A 23,943-nucleotide genomic window follows, 5' to 3' on the forward strand; every position below is an offset into this window, starting at 1 on the left:
CAGGCTCCGGACGCGCAGGCTCAGCGGCCATGGCTCTCGGGCCCAGCCGCTCCGCGGCATGTGGGATCTTCCCGGACCGGGGCACGAACCTGTGTCCCCTGCATCGGCAGGCGGACTCTCAACCACTGCGCCACCAGTGAAGCCCAAAGGCATCTATTTTAACACTTCCGATAGGGTGAGGGAGTGAGGGGACGGGGCGGTCGGCGTATCCCTTTTGCACTCAGGGATATTTTCCTCCTCGGATGTTGCTGCACCAGACTGTTAAAACAACCGGGCGCTCTGGAGCGTCATCAACCAACGACGGGTGAAGAGGTGGGGCCGCAAGAAACCGGCGAAGGAAGTGACGTAAAAGGGAGCGCCTCCGAGAACGCGAGCTGGGAGCACGTTGAGGCCATGGCCCCTCGGCGCCTCCTGTTGGTTGGGGAGGGGAATTTCTCCTTCGCCGCCGCTCTGAGCGAGACCCTGGATCCGAGCACCAGTATAACTGCCACCTGCCTCCAGCGCCCGGCCGACTTGGCCCGGGATCCGCTGGCCCGGGAGAATCTGCAGCGCCTGCGCGAGCGAGGTAGCGAGGCCCACCCCTCCGTGAAGCCCCGCCCAGCTGTGGCACCGCCCAAAGTGGACAGTGTGGGCACGTGGGGATTCAAGGAATCTGGGGGTTGCTCTTGGTCTTTACGTGGACATTTACAGAGAGCCTGCTGTGTGCCTAGACCTGGGTTGTTTTGCATGGTTCAGGTTAGGGAGGGGTTTTCTCTCGTTCCAGGTCTTAAGACATCCTTCTGTCTATATTTCGTTCCAGGTACCGAGGTACGCTTTGGTGTGGACTGCACCCAGCTGGTAGATGCCTTTGAACTGCAAGACAGAGAGTTTGATCGAATTTATTTTAACTTTCCGCACTGTGGACGCAAAGCTGGAGTAGCTAAGAACAGGGAACTGCTTGCCAAGTTTTTCCAGAGGTGAGCACTCAGAAGTGAAATGTTTAAGAGGTACATTATATAGTTACTGCGCTCAAACATGTTAGTCTGGGAAATATGGCGTACAAGAGAATATAATGCTCCAAATGAACCCACAATCTAGTTGGAAAGGCAGACATTTAACCCTAAATGCTAAATAAAAGTACTAATAATGTACTGTTCGGCCGGCAAAGGGAGGATCATCTATTTTTGATAATGGGAAATGATGGTAGTATAGTCTAATTTAGGAGCCAGACTGCCTGCATTCAAATCCCTACCCACCACTTAATAGTTTTGTGATTTGGGGGATTAAGTTTACTTGATCCTTACTTGCTTTTGCTTCCTCATCCATAAACTGAAGATATTAACAGTAACTACCTCATAAAATCATTGTGAACGCAAAACAGTGCTTTATACTATTATACAATAACACATGCTACTAATGGAGGTCTCTTTGGCTCATAGTTGTCATGAAACTTTTCACAGAGGCAGTATTTTAAGTTAACAGGCAGGAGGGGAGTGAAAAGAACAACTTTCTAAGTGGGGAAGAACAGCCTGATCGCTGAATCACACATAGGAACTTTACAGACATTGACTTTTCAATGAGATATAGATGTACAATACAAAAACAACGTTGGATAACTCTGTTGTCAGCCACTAGTATCAGTTATGAGTTGAACATTGAATTTAAATTCTTGTTTACTTCCAGCTACTTTTTTTTGCATGTTTGAAGTCTAATAGACCTTTGCAAATAGATATGATTTGATTTTAACTATTTAACAGCCAAACCATATATATACAGCTAACTCCTATGGTAACTTCTACTTGTTTCTGATAAACGGCTGGTGTTTCCCTACCCCCGTTAGCTGTGCAGATGTTCTTGCAGAGGAAGGAGAAGTCCATGTGGCATTGTGTAGAGGACAAGGTGGGACTCCTGCTGATAAGCCCATGAGAGAATGGCACAACAGTTGGCAAGTGGTTGCTATGGCAGCTCTAGGGGGATTCATTTTAAGTGATGTGCATCCCTTCAGCTGTGAGGCTGTGCCAGGGTACAAGTGCACTGGATATAGGTAAGTAATAACAGAGTTCTAAGCCTTTTCCATCTCTCTCACTAATGATAAAAAAAAATCTCAGAGACATACTTTTTCTTTGTCTATTTCTTGATTCAGTCTCTAGAAATACTTGCTTTCTTTAATAATGACAGTCTTAATAATTGCTGTCTATTTTGCCAGGAGTCAAGATAAGTCCTTTCATGTAGAAGGTGCTTTGAACCATATCTTTACCCGGAGCTTACCCTATGAAGGTTTGCAACCAAGAATTTCCAGGATCAAACTGGGTGACCAGTGGTTTTCTTTTCTAGAACCAGAAGTACTTGTAGGAAAGCTGAACAGGTAACCTGATTTTACCAGAAATCACTTCTATCTCTAGTTGTATCCTGATTGGCTTGATAATCAGGCAACCATACATTGAATGGATGCCACATTAATTGTTAATGATGTCATGCTGTGAATACTTGTCAGTCTGGCCTGCACAAGCCTCTTTAGAATTAAAAATTGTCATATTTTCTGAAAATATCATATGATATCACTTATATGTGGAATCTAAAAAAAGGGGTGCAAATGAACTTATCTACAAAACAGAAATAGAGTTACAGATGTAGAAGACAAACTTATGGTTACCAGGGGATAAGGTGGGGTGATAAATTGGGAGATTGGGATTGACATATCCACACTACTATATATAAAATAGATAACTAATAAGGACCTACTGTATAGCACAGGGAACTCTACTCAGCACTCTGTAATGGCCTATAAGGGAAAAGAATCTAAAAAAGAGTGGATATATGTATATGTATAACTGATTCACTTTGCTGTACACCTGAAACTAATACAACATTTTAAATCAACTGTACTCTAATAAATTTTTTTTTAATTGTCATATTTTCTGGTTTATTGTAGGCTGTCAGAGTTCTGAAACACATGATATCTCTCTTTATGGTAGATGATTTCTTTGTTTCCTTTCCAGATCAACTTAAGGATAATTCTTTTCTATACAGTTATTTGTGCTTTTAATTCTAGCTATGTTATAATTATTAATAATTTTAAGTTAAAAAAGTTTATTTTTGTGTGTGTTTAAACAGGGGTTTCCTAGAAGCACCTTCATATCATCCTATCAAAACCATAAATGAGAAACTCATTGCTGAATTGGGGAAAGCTTTCCCTCTAAAAAGGCTGAAGTGTTCTTCCCCTTTGCTGCCACAGGGAGACACTGGTGTTCTCACTTCCTGCCACTGTGACATCCTATCATCTGCCTTTTGGATTAGTCTCCATGAAGATAACTCAAATTTTGAGTCCCTCACTGGTGGGACAACACAAGACATGGAGGATTTTCTAGTGTCATTTTCAGAACTCAGCCTTCCCAAGAACCCTAGAAGAGACAGTAAGGAAGAAGCTCAGGAAGGAACATATGGCCAGGCCAAGGTCTGCCTTAGACCTTCTCTTCTAGTTCATGTTCAGGCTCTAATCCAAGCACCAGACTTCCTCCCAGGTTCTCTGTACATCCTCAGTGGACCTGTCTTTCAGAAGTGCCGCATCTCACCTTTCACAATGCCAGCATTCCATGAGACTTTGTTTATCCTTGGATTTAATAAAAATCTGAAGGATGGCTGTCTTCAGTCACTACTGGATCATCTGAAGGGCATTCTAGATAGCCTTCTGACCCAGACATTGCTCAAGGGCTCTAAGCTGGGCAGTTCAGTGGAATTTGTCTTTCAACCACCTGGGGAAGATTATATGATTACTGTGAAGTCTCAAAATTTTGGCCCAGATTGTGTTAAGGGTTTGACTATTGGGTCTGTTACCACATCTGCTACAAGCATCATACACAAAGACCAGTGTTTTGTGTGTGTGTCTATGAACTTGGACCTATTAGCCATGCTTGTCTGGGGTATCTCTGATTGGAGGATGTTGTGGACCTTTGATAATCGTTTCCTGAAGAATTTTGCCCCTGGGAAAATAGAACCCTTTAAAAGCTATTCACTATATCCTCCATACTATGTGCATGATATTAGTTTTTGGTTAGATACAAAGAAAAGATTTGATGAAGTAGAGTTTCACACTGTGGCCCGAGCAGTGTCACAGGACACTGTCATTTCCATACAATTCCTTAGTCGTTTTCAGCATCCAAAGACGGAACAGGTCAGCCTCTGCTATAGATTGACCTACCAGACCTGTGACAAGGCCCTCACCCAGCAGCAGGTAGCATCAATGCAGTCCCAGCTAAGGAAGGAGATTCAACAACGACTACATGTGATACCTCGGTAGTTTAGTAAATTCATCTCTACATAGTGATCCTCACGGGTGTGGATGAAAAAGACCAATTTGTAACCGGTAGTTCTTTCCAGACTTTTTTTTTTTTAATCTTTTACTTTGTGACTATAGCTACTGATGGTTGACTTTAAAGATATCTGTGACTCGATCACTTAAAGTTTACAGACTATAATGTGAGTGGTGACCTTTGGAGTTGTGCAATATTTTGTTCATGAGTAATGACTAGGAAAACAAACAAAACAGCATCTTATACACTAGATGCTGTAATGCAGTAGAATTTGAGTGTCTCGTCAAATATATTTATAATTATATTTTCTGAATTGTCAATTCCTCTTTCCTTAACTCTATCATATCATCTCTCTAAATCATTGAGAATAGTTTTTAGAGTCAGACAGACCGGCATTTATTACCTTGGGTAAAAGTTGCAAGTGTTCCGTATTATTGGTATCGTCATCATGTTTATTCTGTGGTTGACTGCTGTTAAAGTCAAGGAACTAAGTAAGTGTCTCACTTAGAGCTCACACCTGGGTCTGTCTGACTCAGAAGCCCCTGTTCTTTCTGCCACTTTCTGTTACTTTACTTTTCCTTCCATAGTTTTTTCAACAGTAATCTCTGAACTGTGATTAACTCTACACTTTTCCCCCCTAGATTTTGGGACTTCTGTTGTAAGCATCTCTAAGGGACTTTGGGAGATTGGCTCAGCCCAGGACTCTGCAGAATGGGGTGCTATAATGTGCATTAATGTATGTTCCTGTTAATTAATAGTTAGGCTCCACCAATTGGAGCTATATTGTAAACTCTGTGAAGGAAATAACTGTCTTATTAATTCCTTTAAAAATTTTTTTAATTGAAGTATAGTTGATTTAATATGTTGTCTATTTATTCTTGCATTTGGAGAAGAGCATGTGGAAAGGCAAGAATTGAAGCAAAGAAACAAATTAGGAGGTTATTATAATAATGCAACGAAGATATGATGGTGACCTGGACCAGGGTGGTAAAAAGTGTTTGGACTGGGTAATAATTAGAAGAACTTACTGATGATTTAAATATATGTGCATGCATGAACGTTTTGGAGTTAGAGAAATAGAGGAATCAAACAGAATCCCTCGGTTTTTGACCCAAGCAACTGGGAGAATAGAAGTGTTTTTAATCAGAATAGGAAAACTGGCATGGGAGTAAGTTTGGGGAGTGAAGAATCAAGGGATCTCTTATGGACATGTGTATTGCTTAGCTCTCCACATAGACTTAAAGCTACTCGAGGGCAGGTAATGTGATTTATAGCTTTCTTCCATCCCCAGTAGTGCCTGGTACATGTGAAACCAAGCAGACCCTGCAGGGCCTTCCTGAAGACAGATTCCCCCACCCTCTCCGAGTCTCCCGCCTCTTGTTTGCAGAAAAGCTTTAGCCTCCTAGGCCTTCCCCGAACTCTAAAGAGTAGTTTTTTTGTTTTGTGTTTTTGTTTTGGCCGCGTGGCCTGTGGGATCTTAATTCCCTGGCCAGGGATCGAACCTGCGTCTGCTGCAATGGAAGAGTGGAGGCTTAACAACTGTACCATTAGTGAAGTCCACCAAAGAGCAGATTTAACCTGAGAAATGAGAAAATGCAGAAACAAAGGAAAACAGTCATGTAAGACAAAATTCTGGTAGTTTAGCCATAAAAAAAGTCAAGTACGTTTAGTTCCTCCTCAAGGGCCATAGATAATATTCTGAGCCATATCCTTGTATGTTTTATTGATACTAAACCCCTACCAGGTGGAAGAAGTTAATTGCATGCTGATCACCAGCATGAAGACCCCAGGAGGTTGATGCTGTTGACCCCTGAAATACCAACCTGTTACCTCATCACCAACCAATCAAGGATGTCCATGAGCTGATCATGCACACCTCAACTCTTTCCCGCACCTTGCCTTTAAAAAACCTTCCCTGAAAGCTTCAGGAAGTTTAGGTCTTTTGAGCATAAGCTGCCTCTTCTCCTTGCTATAGACACTGTACTTTGCTTCAGCACAACCTGGTGTCAGTACATTGGCTTTTCTGTGTGTAGGTGAGCAGACCCAATTTTGGTTTGGTATCACTTGGATGAGGTATCATTTGAGCTGGATCTTAAAACAAGGGCAGGGTTGTGATGGAAGGATTGTTAGGCAAGGAGGGCATGCATTCCAGGCAGAGGGCATACATGAGCAGAGGTAGAGATATGGGAGCATTTGGGGTACTTTACAGGCTAGTTGGAACATAAAATGTGTATAGGAAAGTAGTGGGAGATAAGAAAAGTAGGTTAGGGATGTAGTATTTTTGAAAATTAATTGGACAGTATTGCACAGGATCAATTTGAGATGGGAGATCCCTGTAAGGATGCTACTGTAGTAGACTTGGGTAGAGTCAGGGAGGGGCCTGCACTAGAGTGAAATGAAAAGGAGGTGGCTGTATGAGATATAGTTACATTGAGATGTCTGAATTTGGCAACTAGTAATTTCATGTGGGAATTGAGCAATAGGATCAATCTCCATTGTTAATACTCAGGATTTTTAGTATGAATTTTTAGAATTATTTTCATAACTTGGGACCCTGTCAAGTTTAGCACTCCCTCTATAACCTTCTTTTACTTACTGGTACAGAGCTTCACAGGGTGGGATAGAGCTCTGTGATTGGGGGAGTAGGCAGAGTATCAGGAACAGATGAATGACTTCTGAGAGTCACAGGCATGATATCATCAAAGCGCCCATGTAAAAATGCCTGTGTGAAATCAAGAGCTTTCTCCTGATCTCCTGGTTGGAAGAGCATGGATTTTGTAGTAAGACCTGGGTTGGAACATGGCTCCATCACTTCCTAGCTATGCAACCTTGGACCTCAGTCTCCTTTTTGATAAAACAAGGTTGTTGTATTATATTTTAAAAGGATAAGGTATATTAAATGCTTACCATAATGCTGTAGTAGCAATGGCAGTGACTGGTGTCTGATTAAATTTGCTGCACAGAGTTTCTTCAGTCTTTCACTTTTCTCCTCATTCTGTATTCTGCCATTATGGCTTCATCTCTCTGAAGCAGTTAATTAGCTGCAGGCTGTCCCTATCACTTGCCAAAATATAAAGGACAAGGTGCCAGTGATCTTTAAAGAACTTCCTCTTTTGTAGGCGACTGTGCTATGATTTTTAACTGAATATCTGCGTACTCGGTGGAATTAATTACTCTCTATTTGTGCTTTCTTTTAAACAGGGATGCTGAAGGACAGTATTTGTAGGAGAGTGCAGAATGCTGATAAGTGAAGGCAGAGAGAGAGGGAGGGAGGCATGCCTAGAGTTACTAGTATGTGGAAGGGATAGCTATAACGGCCAAGTAAAGTCTCAGGTCGCATTTCTTTTCTACCCAGGGATTTGCCCCAATTAGCCCAGAAAACTATAATTTAGTCCTGTCTGCGCATGTCGAGGTCTTTTGTCCCTCGGCGGACACCGTTGCCAGCCTAAGGCTATGTCTCCGCGCTCGTCGCCTTCGTAGGGCGCCGAGTTCTACCTTTTTTCCCACTCTTGCCATGGCGAGCCGAGGAGCCCGGCAGCGCCTGAAGGGAAGCGGGGGCAGCGGCGGGGACACGACCTCGGCCGCCGACAAGCTGCGGGAGCTGCTGTGCAGCCGGGAGGCGGGCAGCGCAGAGCCCCGGCCCGAGTAGGTGTGCGGGCGCGGCGGGGGCGTGGCCGGGCGGCGGGCGGCGCGGGGCTGCCGGTAGCGGGTCTCGCCCGCGCTGTGCTGTGCTGCGCCCTGCCCGACCTTCCCGCCGGGAGGGCCCGCCGCCTCTTCACCCTGCTCTTTCTGCTCTTCCAGGGCGGGTGGACGCTGGGTCTTCACCCTCCTTAGATTAGATTCCCCAGCTCGGGTCCCGTGTTGCTAGTGAAGAAACCCTGCAGGTCTGTGCGGCTTCCGGCCCAGGCCCAGGGTGGGCTGGCGTCGCTGTGTGTGTGTGTGTGTGTGTGTGGGTGGGTGGGTGGGTGGCCGAGCCGCCGTGGGGGACGAAGGCGAGAGCAGGGAGTACCTTTTCTGGCTGTCTCTCCCAGCTTCCTTCAGTCCTCGCAGAGTCCCGACCCTTTACTCTTCTGTGTGGGCCCCACCACCTTGCACACCAGCAAACACCTCTCTTTTCAAGCCGGAGGGCTGCAGGTTAAGCCTGCGCTGGGGAGCTGTCAGCATATGGAATTGGAAAAGGTGATGTCCACTGCACAAGTTAGCTTCTGGGCATTTGAACAGATGGGGAAATGAATAAAGCCATGGAAAGTAATGACCTTGTTAGGAGAATAAAGAAAAGGCGAATAAGAGCTTGTGGCCTGTAAGTGAGCGATTTGTTGGCTTGGGGTAAGCGGAGTGTCATAGATGCAAAGAACTAAAGTGCGTGAATTAGCTTACACCTTAAAAGCAGGAAGTAATGACTAACGTTGATTAAGGTCTTAATTCGTTCCTTATTTATTCTACTCAGGACAATTAACGGTTCACCCTTTTAGGTGACTAACTCATGTGCTTTGGTGTCTCTTGACTTGTTGTCCTTTCTGTCTAGTTTTAGCCCTTCTAGTTGGCAGGTCCTTTCTGACACATACTTTTTTTTTGCTTCTGAGCAGGTTATCTGGGAACAAAGCAGGACAAGTCTGGGCACCTGAAGGATCTACTGCGTTCAAGTGTCTGCTCTCAGCAAGGTTATGTGCTGCTCTCCTCAGCAACATCTCTGACTGTGATGAAACATTCAACTACTGGGAACCAGTAGGTGATTTCTTTAGTTTTTTTGTTCTTGATTTCACTGCTTGGAACCTTGTTATGAATCAAGATACAAATAATATACAAGTGTGACTATTAGTAAAATAACCTTATTTTCATTTCTGTATTCTAAACTGATGATTTACCTCCTATTGAAGGATATAGGAATTTACTGTTATACAAAAAAGGTGTAATTTGTAATTTTCTTAAAAATTTTTTAAGTCAAAATATTACTTTGAGGTAGTTTAAAAATATTAAACGTAAAAGAAAAGCAGAAACTCCGTGTTCCACTTCTCATGGCCAAATCCTTGTCCCCAGAGGCAACCACTTTCTTTAAACATTTTTGGTTTTTTTCTTCTGATGTTTAGTAAAATAAACAATGTTGCTACATACTATGCTTATATTGCTGTTTCTTGATTTATACTTTTATAAGTTTGTTGGACTCCCTGTTATAGGAAATGCAGAGGTGAAATTTTCTGATCACATTTTGCATAAAACAATAAGGAATGCTTAGGGTAGGTAGTTTAAGGAAAATACAAGATTTAGAGTTTTCCTGTTTTGGTTAATGAGTATTTTTAAAAAAATAAATAGAGGGTAAAATTCAAGCTTTCAATGTTGGCCAAACAATAATCCTGTAGGATTTATAATGTCTTAATATTTTTCAGTATTGGGTCATTTTGATTCTTATCCATTAGTTGCAAACCTTATTGAGAATTTCAGCTTTTTTGTGTACCTTTGTCTCATTAATACTTTTGCTTAGAAACTTCACCTGCATCCTCTTAACAAGGAGTTTTGGCCAATATAACCCTGAATCCATCCGTTTTGTACTTTCAGACACACTACCTCATCTATGGGAAGGGGTTTCAGACTTGGGAGTATTCCCCAGCTTATGCCATTCGCTCCTATGCTTACCTGTTGCTTCACGCCTGGCCAGCTGCATTTCATGCAAGAATTTTACAAACTAATAAGGTAAGGGCGGGCCAACCTGGAAGCAATCACAACTGATCAAGTGGTGGGTGAGTCTCTGGAACAATTTGGGAAAAGGACCAAATATATTCATAGTTAGGAGGGGATTGTTTTTAAGAAGAATCATTTATTCATTCATTATTCAACAAGTATTAATGGAGCAACTTTTATTTGGTAGACACTTTGTTAAGTGCTCTGGGTGTAACAATGACCAAATCCTTGCCCTCGTGGAATTTATAGTTTAGTGGAGAAGACGAACATGGAACAAGTAATTATAAATGCAGTGGGTCATGGAGGAAAAGTACAATGTGCAGTGGGTTAGCATATTAGGGAGAGCTTAATTTAAACAGAATACTGAAGGATAATTAGGAGTTAACTGAGACCTAACCTGATTACCTTTCAGAAATTTGACTATGGTGTGTCTTAGCATGGATTTCTTTGGGTTTATCCTGTTTGGAGCTTACTCACCTTCTTGAATCTTTAGACTTATGTCTTTTCACAAATTTGGGAAGATTTTAGCTGTTATTTTTTTAAGTGCTTTTTCAGTCCCACCCTGTTTCTCCTCTCCTGAGCCTCCAATGATGTGAATGTTAGATCTTTTATTACAGTCCCATGGGTCCCTGAAGCTCTCTTCACTTTTTTTTTTTTTTTTTTTGCGGTACGCGGGCCTCTCACTGTTGTGGCCTCTCCCGTTGCGGAGCAGAGGCTCCCGACGCACAGGCTCAGCGGCCATGGCTCACGGGCCCAGCTGCTCCGCGGCATGTGGGATCTTCCCGGACCGGGGCATGAACCCGTGTCCCCTGCATCGGCAGCCGGACTCTCAACCACTGCGCCACCAGGGAAGCCCTCTCTTTTTTCCAGTCTGTTTTCTCTGTTCAGATTGAACAGTTTCTGTCGTCTTTTTTCCAGTTCATTGATGCTTTCCTCTGTCTCCTTCATTCTGCTGTTGAGCCTACCCATTGAGCTTTTATTTTGGTTACTGTATTTTTTCAGTTCTAAAATTTCCTTTTGGTTTTTCTTTTTCTCTTCTATTTCTTTACTGAGACTTGCTATTTTCATTTGTTTCAAGCGTGTTCTTAATTGCTTATTGAAGCATTTTTACAATGGCTCCTTTAAAACTTTGTCAGATAATTCTTATAGCTCATCTCAGTTTTGGTATCTATTAATTGACTTTTTTCCTTCAGTTTGAGATCTTCCTGGTTGACAAGTAATTTTTAGTTGAAACTTGGACATTTTGGGTATTATAGTATGAGACTCTGGATCTTATTCATGGGCCCAGCCTGCTTCCTCTGCACTATTCTGCTTCTCTTTTAGCTGGCTTCTTTTGATACCACTGCAGCTGGAAAAAGGAGAGGGTTCACCACCTTGTGACTGCCAAATGGGGCTAGAAGTCCAGGTTCCCAACTAGACCTCCACTGATACCACCCTAGTGGTCAGGGTAGAGGTACCTCATTACTGCTAGGTTTGGGGGAGTGGAAGTCCAGGCTCTCCAAGTGGTCTCAGAGGAAAGATATATAGGATGAGGGAGTTAGTAGAGAAATAACAATATGCAGTGCTTAAGGTTTTCATCTCCATTTGGATATCCACTGTCACTTCAAATTTGGCATATTCAACCCAGAGTCCTACCTCTTACATCAGTGATACAAACAGCAAGCAAAACAGGAATGAAGATATCTGTTCTCTTGTTCTTTCTTCCAGTTTCCTCCTTTTTAGGTTCTGCCAGTGTGAGCCACAGGGCAAGCGGGAGTTGTGGCTTATAGGGTCCCAGCCCCATCATCATAATTAGAGTAGAAAAGGGTGGATTGTTGCTGAGAGACAATATGGTAATAATTGGCACCCCTAGTGATGGTTACCTTTACAACTTGCTACCCTAAACAAGAACAGCTTTGTTCTCTCTATGGATTGAGGTGTGAAATTCTCTGAATTATACACTCAGCAGTGGCATCCTGTACATAGATCCATGGGCTACTTAATTTCATGGAGCACTGCCAGATCGCTCTCCAGAATGGCTATTCAACTTTATACTCCCTACAACAATGTTTGGGGTTTCAGCTTCCTAATATCTGAGCACTTGATATTTCTGACTTTCTAATTTTTGCCCTTCTCATGTATATGAGATGCTTCTCATTTTAATTACATTTCTCTGACAACTAGTAAGGTGGAGAATTTCTTCATGTATTTATTGGTCATTCATATTTCCTTTTCTGTGAATTACCTATTTACATCCTTTGCCTGTTTTTCAGTTGGGTTTTGTGGTTTTCTCTTGTGATTTGCAGAAGTTCTCAACAGTAACCCCTTGTAAGTTTTAGATCCTGGAAATCCTTTCTCTTAGGCTGTCACCTGTCTACTAACTTTGTCTGTGGTCCTTTGTTGAACAGAAATCTTTAATTTTGATAGAGTCAAACCAATTAGTTTTTCACTTACGGTTGGTGGGTTTTGGGTCTTTCTGAAAGAAATCCTTCACCACAGGTCACAAAGATATTCTTATGTATTTTTCCCTAGTAACTTTATTATTTTATCTTTCACATACAAGGCTTTAGTCCATTTGAATTTTATTTTTTATAAATTGTGGAAAGATCCAGCTTTATTTTTTCCTATATGGCGAACTGGATTTTCCAGCACCATCTGCTAAATAATTCATCCTTTTCCTTCTGGTTTGTAATACCATCTGTATCATACATCTCATTCCCATGTATGTTTCTGGCCTTTTTAATTCTGTATCATTGGTCAGTTTGTCAGAGAGTACCATGTTGCTTCTATTATTATGGCTTTGTAGTATGTGTTAATATTTGGCTGATGAATTTCTCTATCCATTTTAAAAATTGTGTTTCATTTTTAATTTTTTAAATATTTATGTATTTATTTATTTATTTGGCTGCACTGGGTCTTAGTTGCTGCCCACGGGATCTTTAGTTGCGGCATGCGAACTCTTAGTTGCAGCATGTGGGACCTAGTTCCCTGACCAGGGATTGAACCCAGTTACCCTGCATTGGGAACACGGAGTCTTTTAATTGCTGGACTGCCAGGGAAGTCCTTAAAATTGTATTTTAAAAATCATTTTAGAATCAATTTGCCCCTTTCCCAAATTCTGGTAGGTATTGATTGGAGTTGCATTGAATTTATGTATTAATATGAGAATCAATATTTATTTAGAGTGTTGAGTCATTCCATCCCTAAAATGATGTATTTATCCACTTAGTTAGGTTTTCTGTGTCTTTTAATAAAATGTAAACAATGTATCCATTTTAGGCTTATCCATTCTTTGACTAGGATAATGACTAGATTCTTTATACTTTTTGTTACTGTTATGAACGGTATCTTGTTTTCTGTAATTTTTGTAGGAGGTCATTGCAGGTGAGGAACACAATTGTGAGGAACACAGTTGCTTTTTGCTTTTTGATCTTGATCAAAATCTCACTGAATTTCCTTATTAGTGTCAGTGGTTTGTCAGGTGAATCTCTGGATTCTCTTTCATCTGTGCATGTAGAGTTTAGTTTCTTCTGTTCCATTCCTCATATCTCATTTCTTTTTTGTGTCTTTTTGCACTAACCCGACATCCAGTTACTATGTTGAATATTAGTTGCTATGGGAGCATCACTGTCCTACTCCCAAATACAGTTCTTATATTAACTTGTGTTAATTTTTAACTTTCTAAGTGTGTTTTTGTACTCTCCTCAACCAGATGAAGAGTCCTTAAGTGTGGATACCTTGTACTAAAATTATCTGTATTCCTAGTAGCATCTAGAGAGTGCTCAATATATAGTAGGTTTTCAGTATGGTTTTATTGAATTAATGAATGAACTTGGGCATTTGCTGATCACTTGATTGAACATAATGATGAAAACTGAAAGAACTTTTAAGTTATATGTAGTAATATTAATCATAGAATATATTTAAATAGTGCTTATTTTCAGAGGTATTCATTGCTTTTAAACATACCAGTATACTGTAGTATAAAAGCTATTCGGTACAATTCTTATTATTTTGTTATTTTTATTTGTAAAATTCATGTCAATTCCTACAATTAATAAAAACCACATTACAGACATTTGAAAAATAAGAGGAAAAATATGTACCTAAGTCTCACTAGCCTGATATAGCCACTTTTACCATTTTATTATATTTCTTTCCAGTTTTTTCATATACAGTACTTCTGATTTCCATAGCTGTAACTCTGATGTATAAATAATGTTATATCATATATTTTCATTTAGTATTTTGTAATATAATTTTATAATAATTATAATCAGTTATAATTGTCTAAGAAATGCTTGTTGAATAAATGAGTTTTATATCATAAGAATTTTTCCACTGTCTTTGTAACCATAAACTTTGATACGTGTATAATAATACATGAATAGATATAATTTAACCATTTCCCTGTAATTGAACATTTTATAGTTTTTAAAATAGTTTTTACTAAGTTAGTAGAGCTGCAATTAACATTTTTATGAATAGAACTCCTCCCCTCCCATATTTTGAGTTACTTCTGTGGGCCGGAATCAGAGAAGTAGATATACTTCTATACTTGAATTTAGGGACATGAAAATTTGCATGGTTCTTGATACATATTGCTTTTCAAAAGGATTATATCAATTTATAGTTATTAGTGACAAATGAGAGTGGTTTCATCTTTAAGAGTTTTTCTAACTTATCTTTAACTTCTGTTTTCTTGTTCTGGGTTTCTTTCAGATTCTTGTCTTTTACTTTTTACGATGTTTGCTGGCTTTTGTGAGCTGTATATGTGAACTTTACTTTTACAAGTGAGTATAAAAGCTTTGCTTCTAAAAGTGCTATGAGGAAGCCCAATATAGCATAGATTATTACTGTGATAGTAGAAGCAGTGTTTAGAAACAGAAAACATTTTCCTTCTAGCTTCTAATATTATATCTAAAGTGCAATTTCTTATTTGAAACGAACCATTGGAAGGGAATGCTTCTAATTATCACTTTCTTTCCTGAGGTGATAAATGGCATATCTTCATATTATTAACTTTAATTCTGTTAATAAATATCTAACTGGTATTTTATTTGGTAGGATTTAGTAGGGCCCTTTTTTTTTTTTTTTTCTTTTTTGGTCCTGAGAGATAGGATCATGATTTCTTTCTTCTCCCTTTGAGCTGAGCTGATAGGAAATTATTCCCAGTGTGGAACTCACTGCTCTTATTTGCACCCAGTACATTGTCTTTCACCAAGTACCTATTGGTTGAATGAATATTAGTGAAAGTATTAAGCAGTTAAGTGTTCCAGTAATAAAAATAGCTACCTTTTTTTAACATGAAACCTAAGAAACATCTTATTTTAATAATGCCTTAAAAGGTGTCTGGACTTAGTAATCATTATTTAAAGTCTTCCCACTGCAAAACAGCCAAAAATATAAGATAAAAAAGTTCTTTGGCCTTGACTCTGGGTAGAATAGAGGAAAAAAAAAGAAATCCAGGGCTTCCCTGGTGGCGCAGTGGTTGAGAGTCTGCCTGCCGATGCAGGGGACACGGGTTCATGCCCCGGCCCAGGAAGATCCCACATGCCGTGGAGTGGCTGGGCCCGTGAGCCATGGCCGCTGAGCCTGCGCGTCCGGAGCCTGTGCTCCGCAACGGGAGAGGCCACAACAGTGAGAGGCCCGCATACCGCAAAAAAAAAAAAAAGAAATCCACTGCTGCCTTTGAGGATTGTAATCTTAAGTTGGTCTTTATATGAGTTCAGGACTGAATTCAAATCACCCACATGGCCCCCTAAACCCCAAGTTGAGAGTTTACTTTAAATTGTTCTGGGTTGTTAGTGTTCCCAGGCATCTTGCAAAAACAAATGTAAAATTTCTCTAGAGAAGTGGATCCTTAATCCAGGTGTCAAAGCATTACCATAGATAAAATTCTAGTGAACAAGAATTTATAGTAAAAATAAATGACAAATCACAGAAGGGAACAAAACATTATGAGTGAGAGCCAGCAGAGATAACAGATCAATAGAAAGCTGACCTGCAAAACTTCATTTATTAGGAATTACTAAAATAAGAATATAAAATAATTACATTTAATATTTTTAAAAAATAAAAGAAGGAATTGAAAACATAAAGAAGAAACAAGAGACTAAACAATCAATGGAGTGAAAAAGAACTTGCAGAATGGGAGAAAATATTTGCAAACCATATATCTGATAAGAGATTCATTTCCAAAATGTATAAGGAACTCCTGTAACTCAATAGTAAGAAACCTAATAATCTGGCCAACATATATGAAAAGATGACAGTATCACTAATCATCAGGGAAATGCAAATCAAAACCACAGTGAGATCACTTCATATTTGTTAGAATGGCTCTTGCCTAAGGAGGCAAGAATATACAATGGAGAAAAGACAGTCTCTTCAGCAAGTAGTGTTGGGAAACCTGGACAGCCGCATGTAAATCAATAAATTTAGAACCCTCCCTCACACCATACACAAAAATAAACCCAGAATGGCTTAAAGACTTAAATATAAGACATGACACCATAAAACTCCGAGAAGAGAACATAGGCAAAACATTCTCTGACATAAATTGTACTAATGTTTTCTTAGGTCAGTCTCCCAAGGCAAGAGAAATAAAAGCAAAGATAAACAAATGGGACCTAATCACACTTACAAGGTTTTGCACAGCAGAGGAAACCATAAACAAAACAAAAAAACAAACTACAGACTGTGGGAAAATATTTGCAAATGATGTGACCAGCAAGGGCTTAATTTCCAAAACACACAAACAGCTCCTATAACTCAATAACAAAAAAACAAAAAACCCAATCAAAAAATGGGCGGAAGACCTAAACAGACATTTCTCTAAAGAAGACATACAGATGGCCAGTAAGCACATGAAAAGATGCTCAACATTGCTAATTATTAGAGAAATGCAAATCAGAACTACAATGAAGTATCACCTCACACTGGTCAAAATGGCTATCATCAAAAAGTCTACAAAAAATAAATGCTGAGAGGGTGTAGAGAAAAGGAAACCCTCCTACACTGTTGGTGGGAATGTTAATTGCTGCAGCCACTATGGAGAACAGTATGGAGGGTCCTTAAAAAACTAAAAATAGGATTGTCATATGATCAGCAATCCCACTCCTGGGCATATATCCACAGAAAACTAATTTGAAAAGATACATGCACCCCAGTGTTCACTGCAGCACTATTTACAATGGCCAAGACATGGAAGCAACCTAAATGTCCATTGATAGATCAATGGATAAAGAAAATGTGGTGTGTATACACACATATATATATATATATATATATATATATATGTATACACACACACAAAATGCAATACTATTCAGCCATAAAACAGAATGAAATAATACCATATGCAACATGGACGGATCTAGAGTTTATCATACTAAGTGAAGTAGGTCAGAAAGAGAAAGACAAATACTATATGATATCACTTACATGTGGAATCTAAAATATGATACAAATGAACGTATTTACAAAACAGAAACTCACATAGAAAACAGACTCACATAGAAAACAGACTTACATAGAAAACAAAGTTACTGTTACTAAAGTGGAAAGGGGGTGGGGGAGGGATAAATTAGGAGTTTGGGATTAGCAGATACAAACTAATATATATAAAATAACAAGGTCCTACTGTATAGCACAGGGAACTATATTCAATATCCTGTAATAAACTGTAATAGAAAAGAATATGAAAAAGAATATATATATGTATATATACTTTGAATCACTTTGCTGTACACCAGAAACTAACAGAACATTGTAAATCAACTATATTTCAATTAAAAAAAAGAAAAAAGAATGGCTCTTGTCTAAAAACAAAGACAGGTATTGGTGAGGATGTAGAGAAGTTGGAACCCTTGCACGCTGTTGGTGGAAATGCAAAATGGTACTGTCACTGTGGAAAACAGTTTGAGGTTCCTCAGAAAATTTAAAAAAATAGAGCCACCATATGATCCAGCAAACCCACTTCTGGGGATTTATATAAAAGAATTGAAATCAGGATCTCAAAGCAGTATTTGCACTCCAGTATTCGTTGCAGCATTAGTCACAATAGCCAAGATTGGAAACAACCTAAATACCCAGTGAGAGATGAATGGGGTGGAGGACGTGGTATACAATGGAGTATTTTTCAGTCTTAAAAAAGAAGGAAATTCTGCAAATGTGACGAAGTGGATGAACCTTGAGGAAATTGTGCTAAGGGAAATAACTGGTCACAGAAGAACAAATATTGCATGATTCCACTTTCATGAGTTATCCAAAATAAATAGTTGAACTCATGGAAAAAAGGGATAGAATTGTGGCTGCCCAGTTTGGGGGCAGGTGGAAATGGAAAGTTGCTAATCAATGGGTATAAAGTTTCACTTACGTGACGTGAATTAGCTGTGGAGATCTGCTGAACATTATGCCTATAGATAACAATACTGTATTTTACATTTAAAAATCTGTAGAGAAGGTAGATCTTATATTAAGTGTTCATACCATAATAAAATTAAAAGGATTAAAAACAAAAAAAAAACAAATGAGACTACAAAAATGACCAGGCAGATTTAAAAAAGAACCAACCAGAACTTCTAGAAATGAAAACATAATGATTGATATTGAAAATTCAGTAGATCAAATAACTGATTAGACACTTCTAATAAGTAAACTAGAAGATTGATCTGAAGCAATTACTAAGAATGTAGTACAGAGTGACAGAAAAAAGGAAATATGAAAGGCTAAGAAATGTGTGTGGGGGCTTCCCTGGTGGCGCAGCGGTTGAGAGTCCACCTGCCGATGCAGGGGACACGGGTTCGTGTCCTGGTCAGGGAAGATCCCACATGCTGTGGAGCGGCTGGGCCTATGAGCCATGGCCGCTGAGCCTGCGCGTCCGGAGCCTGTGCTCCGCAACAGGAGAGGCCACGACAGTGAGAGGCCCGCGTACCGCAAAAAAAAAAAAGTATGTGGTCGAGTTGAAAGATCTGATATATATCTAATCAGATCTAGGAGAGAGAGAATAGGGAGAGGCAGGATTCAGGGAAGTAATAGCTAATAAGATTTTTCCAGAATCAAAGGAGAAAATATGCTAATGCACAGATTCAGGAAGCCTAACATGCTGAGCTGGATAAATAAAAAGGAATTGGTAAGACTGTGTAAAACAAAGGACAAAGAAGATCTTACAAGTTGACAGAGGACTAATATAAAACCTACAAAGGAATGTCAGGCAGTTAGACCAACAAAAGCATTCTCAAAAGCCAGAAGACAAAAAATATGTTCAAAGTTCTGTGAGAAAATGACTGTCATCCTAAAAGTATGTACTCAGCTAAACCACCTTTTAAGACCAAGAGTTAAATAAAGACTTTTCAGACAAAATATAAAGAAAGATCAAACAAAAGCCAGAATTTACCATTAAGAGATCCTCACTAAAGAACCTTCTAAAGGATATATTTAGGAAGAAACAAAATTATTTCAGAAAGAAGGTCAGAGATGCAATAAGGAACCTGAGCAAGAAAATAGGTAACACATAGTTAAGTCTGAACAGATATTGACTAAATGAAGCAATGCTCACCTCTAATAATGTTTTATTTATAGGGTTGAAAAGGCCTGTAAGACAAAAGTAAAAGGAGGTATATAATTGCTTTAGAAACATTGACTTAGATAACTATTTATTAAAACTTTGGGGGCTTCCCTGGTGGCGCAGTGGTTGAGAGTCCGCCTGCCGATGCAGGGGACATGGGTTCGTGACCCGGTCCGGGAAGATCCCACATGCCACGGAGTGGCTAGGCCCGTGAGCCATGGCCACTGAGCCTGCGTGTCTGGAGCCTGTGCTCTGCAACGGGAGAGGCCACAGCAGTGAGAGGCCCGCGTACCGCAAAACACAAAAAAAACCTTTGGTGTAACTCCTAGTCTTTTTTTCTGATAACTGCCATCTATTGAGCAACTCTGTGCCTGGCACTCTTCTGTGCACTTTACCATGCATTGCCCTCACAGAAACCTTATGCAGTAAGTATTATCATTATCTTCATTTAACAGATTTATCTTCATTTATCATTATCTTCATTTAACTAGATTATGTAACTAGATGAGGGTACCACTGCTAGTGAGTGGAAGGGCCAGGATTTTAACCTGTGCCCATCTGAGGCCTGTTATTTTTCCACTATATCAGGCTGTTTTCCTACTGATATTAGAAATAATCTAGCACAGAAAGTGTACATTTCCTCTTAGGTAGAGAGCTTCTCTCCTGCTTAAGGAATAAGAATGTTTGGGTTTCTTATGCACATGGAATTGCTAACAGACCTGTTGAGACAGTTCTGTATTTGACTTTAGATCTTCAGTGTTCTCTGTGATGCAGACATGTTTTTGTCCTTTAATTTGAAATTTCCATCCTGAAGGTTTGCTATGCTGATAGTCTTTGCCTTTCCTCTAGGGCTGTGTGCAAGAAGTTTGGGCTGCATGTGAGTCGAATGATGCTAGCCTTCTTGGTTCTCAGCACTGGCATGTTTTGCTCATCATCAGGTAAGTAAAAGAGCAGGTGAGGGCATAAAAGGATCACTGATATTTCACAGTTGCATCAAGCAGAAGAACTTGTCCAGATATAGGTTATATTTGTGTAACATGTCAGTAATCTATAGTCCTGTTATCTACCTGATCTTGATTGACCTTTACAGCCATCCTGTGGTTGTAAGGTCAGATAAATATTTATAAGTCAGATAAATATTTTCTCATTTTTGCAGGTAAGGACGCTGAAACTTAGAAAGGTGAAGCGACTTACTGAAAGCCAAAGAACTCATAAGTTGTAGAGCTGTTATTTTCATCAGGTTGCTTTCTATTACATTATTATATTTTTTATCACAGCAGGGCTGAGAAACAGAGGCATCCACTGCCTTTCTTTGCTTTTAGGGGAAGGACAATAATTTTGTTATTTTGCTCAAGGAAGCACTTTATGTCTAAAAACCCTGGTCTTGATGGTTCTATTTTATGCCAGTTATTTGCAGTGTATTCTATAAAAGTATAAACGTATACTATAAAATACAGTATTCTATAAAGTACTGTATTTTATAGAATAAAGTAAGCTTCTGGAAATTTAGAGTAAAATTGTTAATGTAGAGTGGTGGCTTTCAAACCGTGCTGCCATTGAAGATTTGTGTTCTATGAGCTGAGCCAAAGTGGCCTGTTGCCAAAAGGTAGCCTGTTTCCAGTTTTCCAGAAAAATTAAGTTACTAGATATAATCATCTCAATTTTAATTTTAATTTTTGCTTGTGTATACCAGAATCTAGTATACACACTAAATATACACAAAAAATAGTATCTAGCGCAAAAGTATATATTTGCTTTTCACTGACTGTATCAAAATCCATGTTCTGCAGAGATCTCAGGGCCTCACGCCTGAATAACTTTGAGATCCACTGTCCTAAATGAGACTATGCTTTGCCCTCTGAGCTGGCAGAGACCTCATATTCCTCTGCTCCCCTTGGAGCTAGAATCAACAGCTTTGGATGGCATCAATATTATTTAGCATTTATCTGGGAAGGTTGTACCTCACATGGTTTTTTTTTTGTTTTGTTTTGTTTTTTGCCGTACACGGGCCTCTCACTGTTGTGGCCTCTCCCATTGCAGAGCACAGGCTCCGGATGCACAGGCTCAGCGGCCATGGCTCATGGGCCCAGCCGCTCCGCTGCATGTGGGATCTTCCCAGACCGGGGCATAAATCTGTGTCCCCTGCATCGGCAGGTGGATTCTCAACCACTACGCCACCAGGGAAGCCCTTCACATGTTTTTTTAGTTACTTTGCTACTCCTAAAATTGATTCTTATGTGAGGGAGATACCTGAGAGTATTTTTAGTTTTATAATTTCAGCTGAGGATGTTAAGGCACAGATAAGTTAAAGGCATCCTTTGATATGAGCCTCTGAACCCTTTGCTGAGTTTCTCAAATCATACTGCCTGTTCATTGTGGTCCCTGTTGGAGTTGGTATTGATTTTTCTAGTGCTAGGTGAAGCACTTAAACAGCAGGGAAAGGCAGATCTGCATTTTTTGTAGAGTTGTTAGAAACATTTTGATGAAATGTTACTGTTGCAGAGACCCTGAAGGTGGTCAGTCCTCTGCTGTATGCAACAAGAAAGTTACCTTGATGGAAATAATTAGGGGGACATCTAAAGGCCAAGCTATCTATGTCAGTGGATGAAGGATGCAAAGCAGTGCTGCCATCGAACATATTTGTTCCTTGAGAAGGCTTCTGAGAATTCCTACGGGGTACAGGTTGCTAATAGGACAGTCTCAGAAGACTATCAGAGGATAAACTTCTTCAGAAACAGATTGTTAGCGATGGCTCTAAATTTCTTGAAGCATACTTCCTGTCTGGAAATGTAACCTGGAGGTACATCTGGGGAACCTGGAATCCTGTAAGTTTTAGACTTGGGGTACAGGCCAGGAGATAAATGGTATGGTTGGCATTGTATAATTGGGTGATGTGTTGGTACATAAAAAACAGGAGAGAGAAAATAAAATCATTGAACTTTGTTTTTTTTTTAACGAGTATCACTTTACTCCTCATTTCTAATATAGCATTGCTCAAAGTATGTTCCTGGTTATTGACATATTGCAGTGCAGCTATATTTTTAATAACTGATAACTCATAAATCTCAATCTCTTGTCCCTTTCCCCCGTTTTCTTTCATTTCTTTTGTCTTGCAGCATTCCTTCCTAGCAGCTTCTGTATGTACACTACATTGATAGCCATGACTGGCTGGTATATGGACAAAACTTCCTTTGCTGTGCTTGGAGTAGCAGCTGGGGCTATCTTAGGCTGGCCATTCAGTGCAGCTCTTGGGTAAGAAACTAACCTGATTCATCTTCCATGTATCACTGGGTATATAGTCAATCCTAATGTTAGGTTACCTCCATATTCTTTGGGTAGGACCTAAAGTTATAGAAATTAATTATTCAAAGATTCTGGGAATTGGAAGAATATTTCTCTTAGTACTTATTGTTACGATTAATTCTAATAAGAAAGTGACTGTTAAGCATCTGCTGTATCCTGTGCACAGCTAAACCCTTTATGAACTTTATTCCTAAACCTACTCTGTAAGACAAATACAATTATTAGTGCTTTTTTTTTTTTTGGTGGGTCTCCATTGCTGCGTGTGGGCTTTCTCTAGTTGCAGCAAGCAGGGGCTACTCTTTGTTGTGGTGCGCAGGCTTCTCATTGCAGTGGCTTTCGTGTTGCAGAGCATGGGCTCTAGGTGCGTGGGCTGCAGTAGTTGTAGCACACGGGCTCAGTAGTTGTGGTGCGTGGGCTCTAGGGCATGCGAGCTTCAGTAGTTGCGGTGCATGGGCTCAGTAGTTGCGGTGTGTGGGCTCTAGGGCGCATGGGCTTCAGTAGTTGTGGTGGATGGGTTAAGTAGTTGTGGCGCGTGGGCTCAGTAGTTGTGGCTCGTGGGCGCTAGAGTGCAGGCTCAGTAGTTGTGGTGCACAGGCTTAGTTGTGCCGTGGCATATGAGATCTTCCTGGACCAGGGAACGAACCCGTGTCCCCTGCATTGGCAGGCAGATTCTTAACCACTGTGCCATCAGGGAAGTCTCCAATTATTAGTGCTTTATATAAATGAGAAAGTGGACTTCGAGAGGTTTTGAGTAATTTGCCTTTAAGGTTATGTTTGCTTTGAATCCAGGCCTTCTGACTGTAACAGCTGATGTTTTTTCCATGCTGTACCACCCTGTGCTGTGCATTTTCCCAGTCACCCAGGCTTGTTATCTGAGTTTCCTTTCAGTTCTTCTTCTCTCCTGCCTGCAGCATCTTTTTTTTTTCCAAGTTCCATAGTACCTCTCATTTCTTTTATACTTTTTGTTTTCACAACTCCTCTAGTTTGTGCTGCCTTAATTTCTTGCCTGTACCACTAGTTATTTAGAAAAAGATGTTAGTTTGTGTTAAGGTTATTATCATAGTAGTATATCTTTATTATTTTAAAAAAGTACCAGATTGTATGAGGTAAAAAGAATTCTTAGTT

At 40.0% G+C, this 23,943-nt stretch overlaps 2 protein-coding genes across 4 annotated transcripts in view; both read left to right on the forward strand.

Moving 5' to 3' along the window:
- The first annotated feature begins 393 nt into the window (after nt 1-393).
- On the forward strand, nt 394-4,276 carry FDXACB1 (ferredoxin-fold anticodon binding domain containing 1). The gene is made up of 5 exons (XM_065881386.1): nt 394-565; nt 800-956; nt 1,820-2,023; nt 2,186-2,344; nt 3,094-4,276. Exons 1-5 carry the CDS (start codon nt 394-396, stop codon nt 4,274-4,276), a joined length of 1,875 nt encoding a protein of 624 aa, XP_065737458.1.
- A 3,471-nt stretch (nt 4,277-7,747) lies between these two features.
- Nucleotides 7,748-23,943, forward strand: part of ALG9 (ALG9 alpha-1,2-mannosyltransferase) — a 92,562-nt gene continuing 76,366 nt past the window's right edge. For 2 of the 3 annotated variants that reach the window (XM_065881387.1, XM_065881389.1), the window contains exons 1-6: nt 7,804-7,934; nt 8,876-9,014; nt 9,843-9,977; nt 14,667-14,737; nt 20,365-20,453; nt 22,632-22,767. In XM_065881387.1, the coding sequence (XP_065737459.1) occupies nt 7,804-7,934; nt 8,876-9,014; nt 9,843-9,977; nt 14,667-14,737; nt 20,365-20,453; nt 22,632-22,767 (701 nt within the window). Of the gene's footprint in view, nt 7,935-8,875; nt 9,015-9,842; nt 9,978-14,666; nt 14,738-20,364; nt 20,454-22,631; nt 22,768-23,943 lie in introns of all 3 variants that reach the window. The other variant, XM_065881388.1, reaches the window with a different exon arrangement.

Source organism: Phocoena phocoena, chromosome 8 (genome assembly GCF_963924675.1).
Source record: "Phocoena phocoena chromosome 8, mPhoPho1.1, whole genome shotgun sequence".
NCBI classification, from domain to species: domain Eukaryota; kingdom Metazoa; phylum Chordata; class Mammalia; order Artiodactyla; family Phocoenidae; genus Phocoena; species Phocoena phocoena.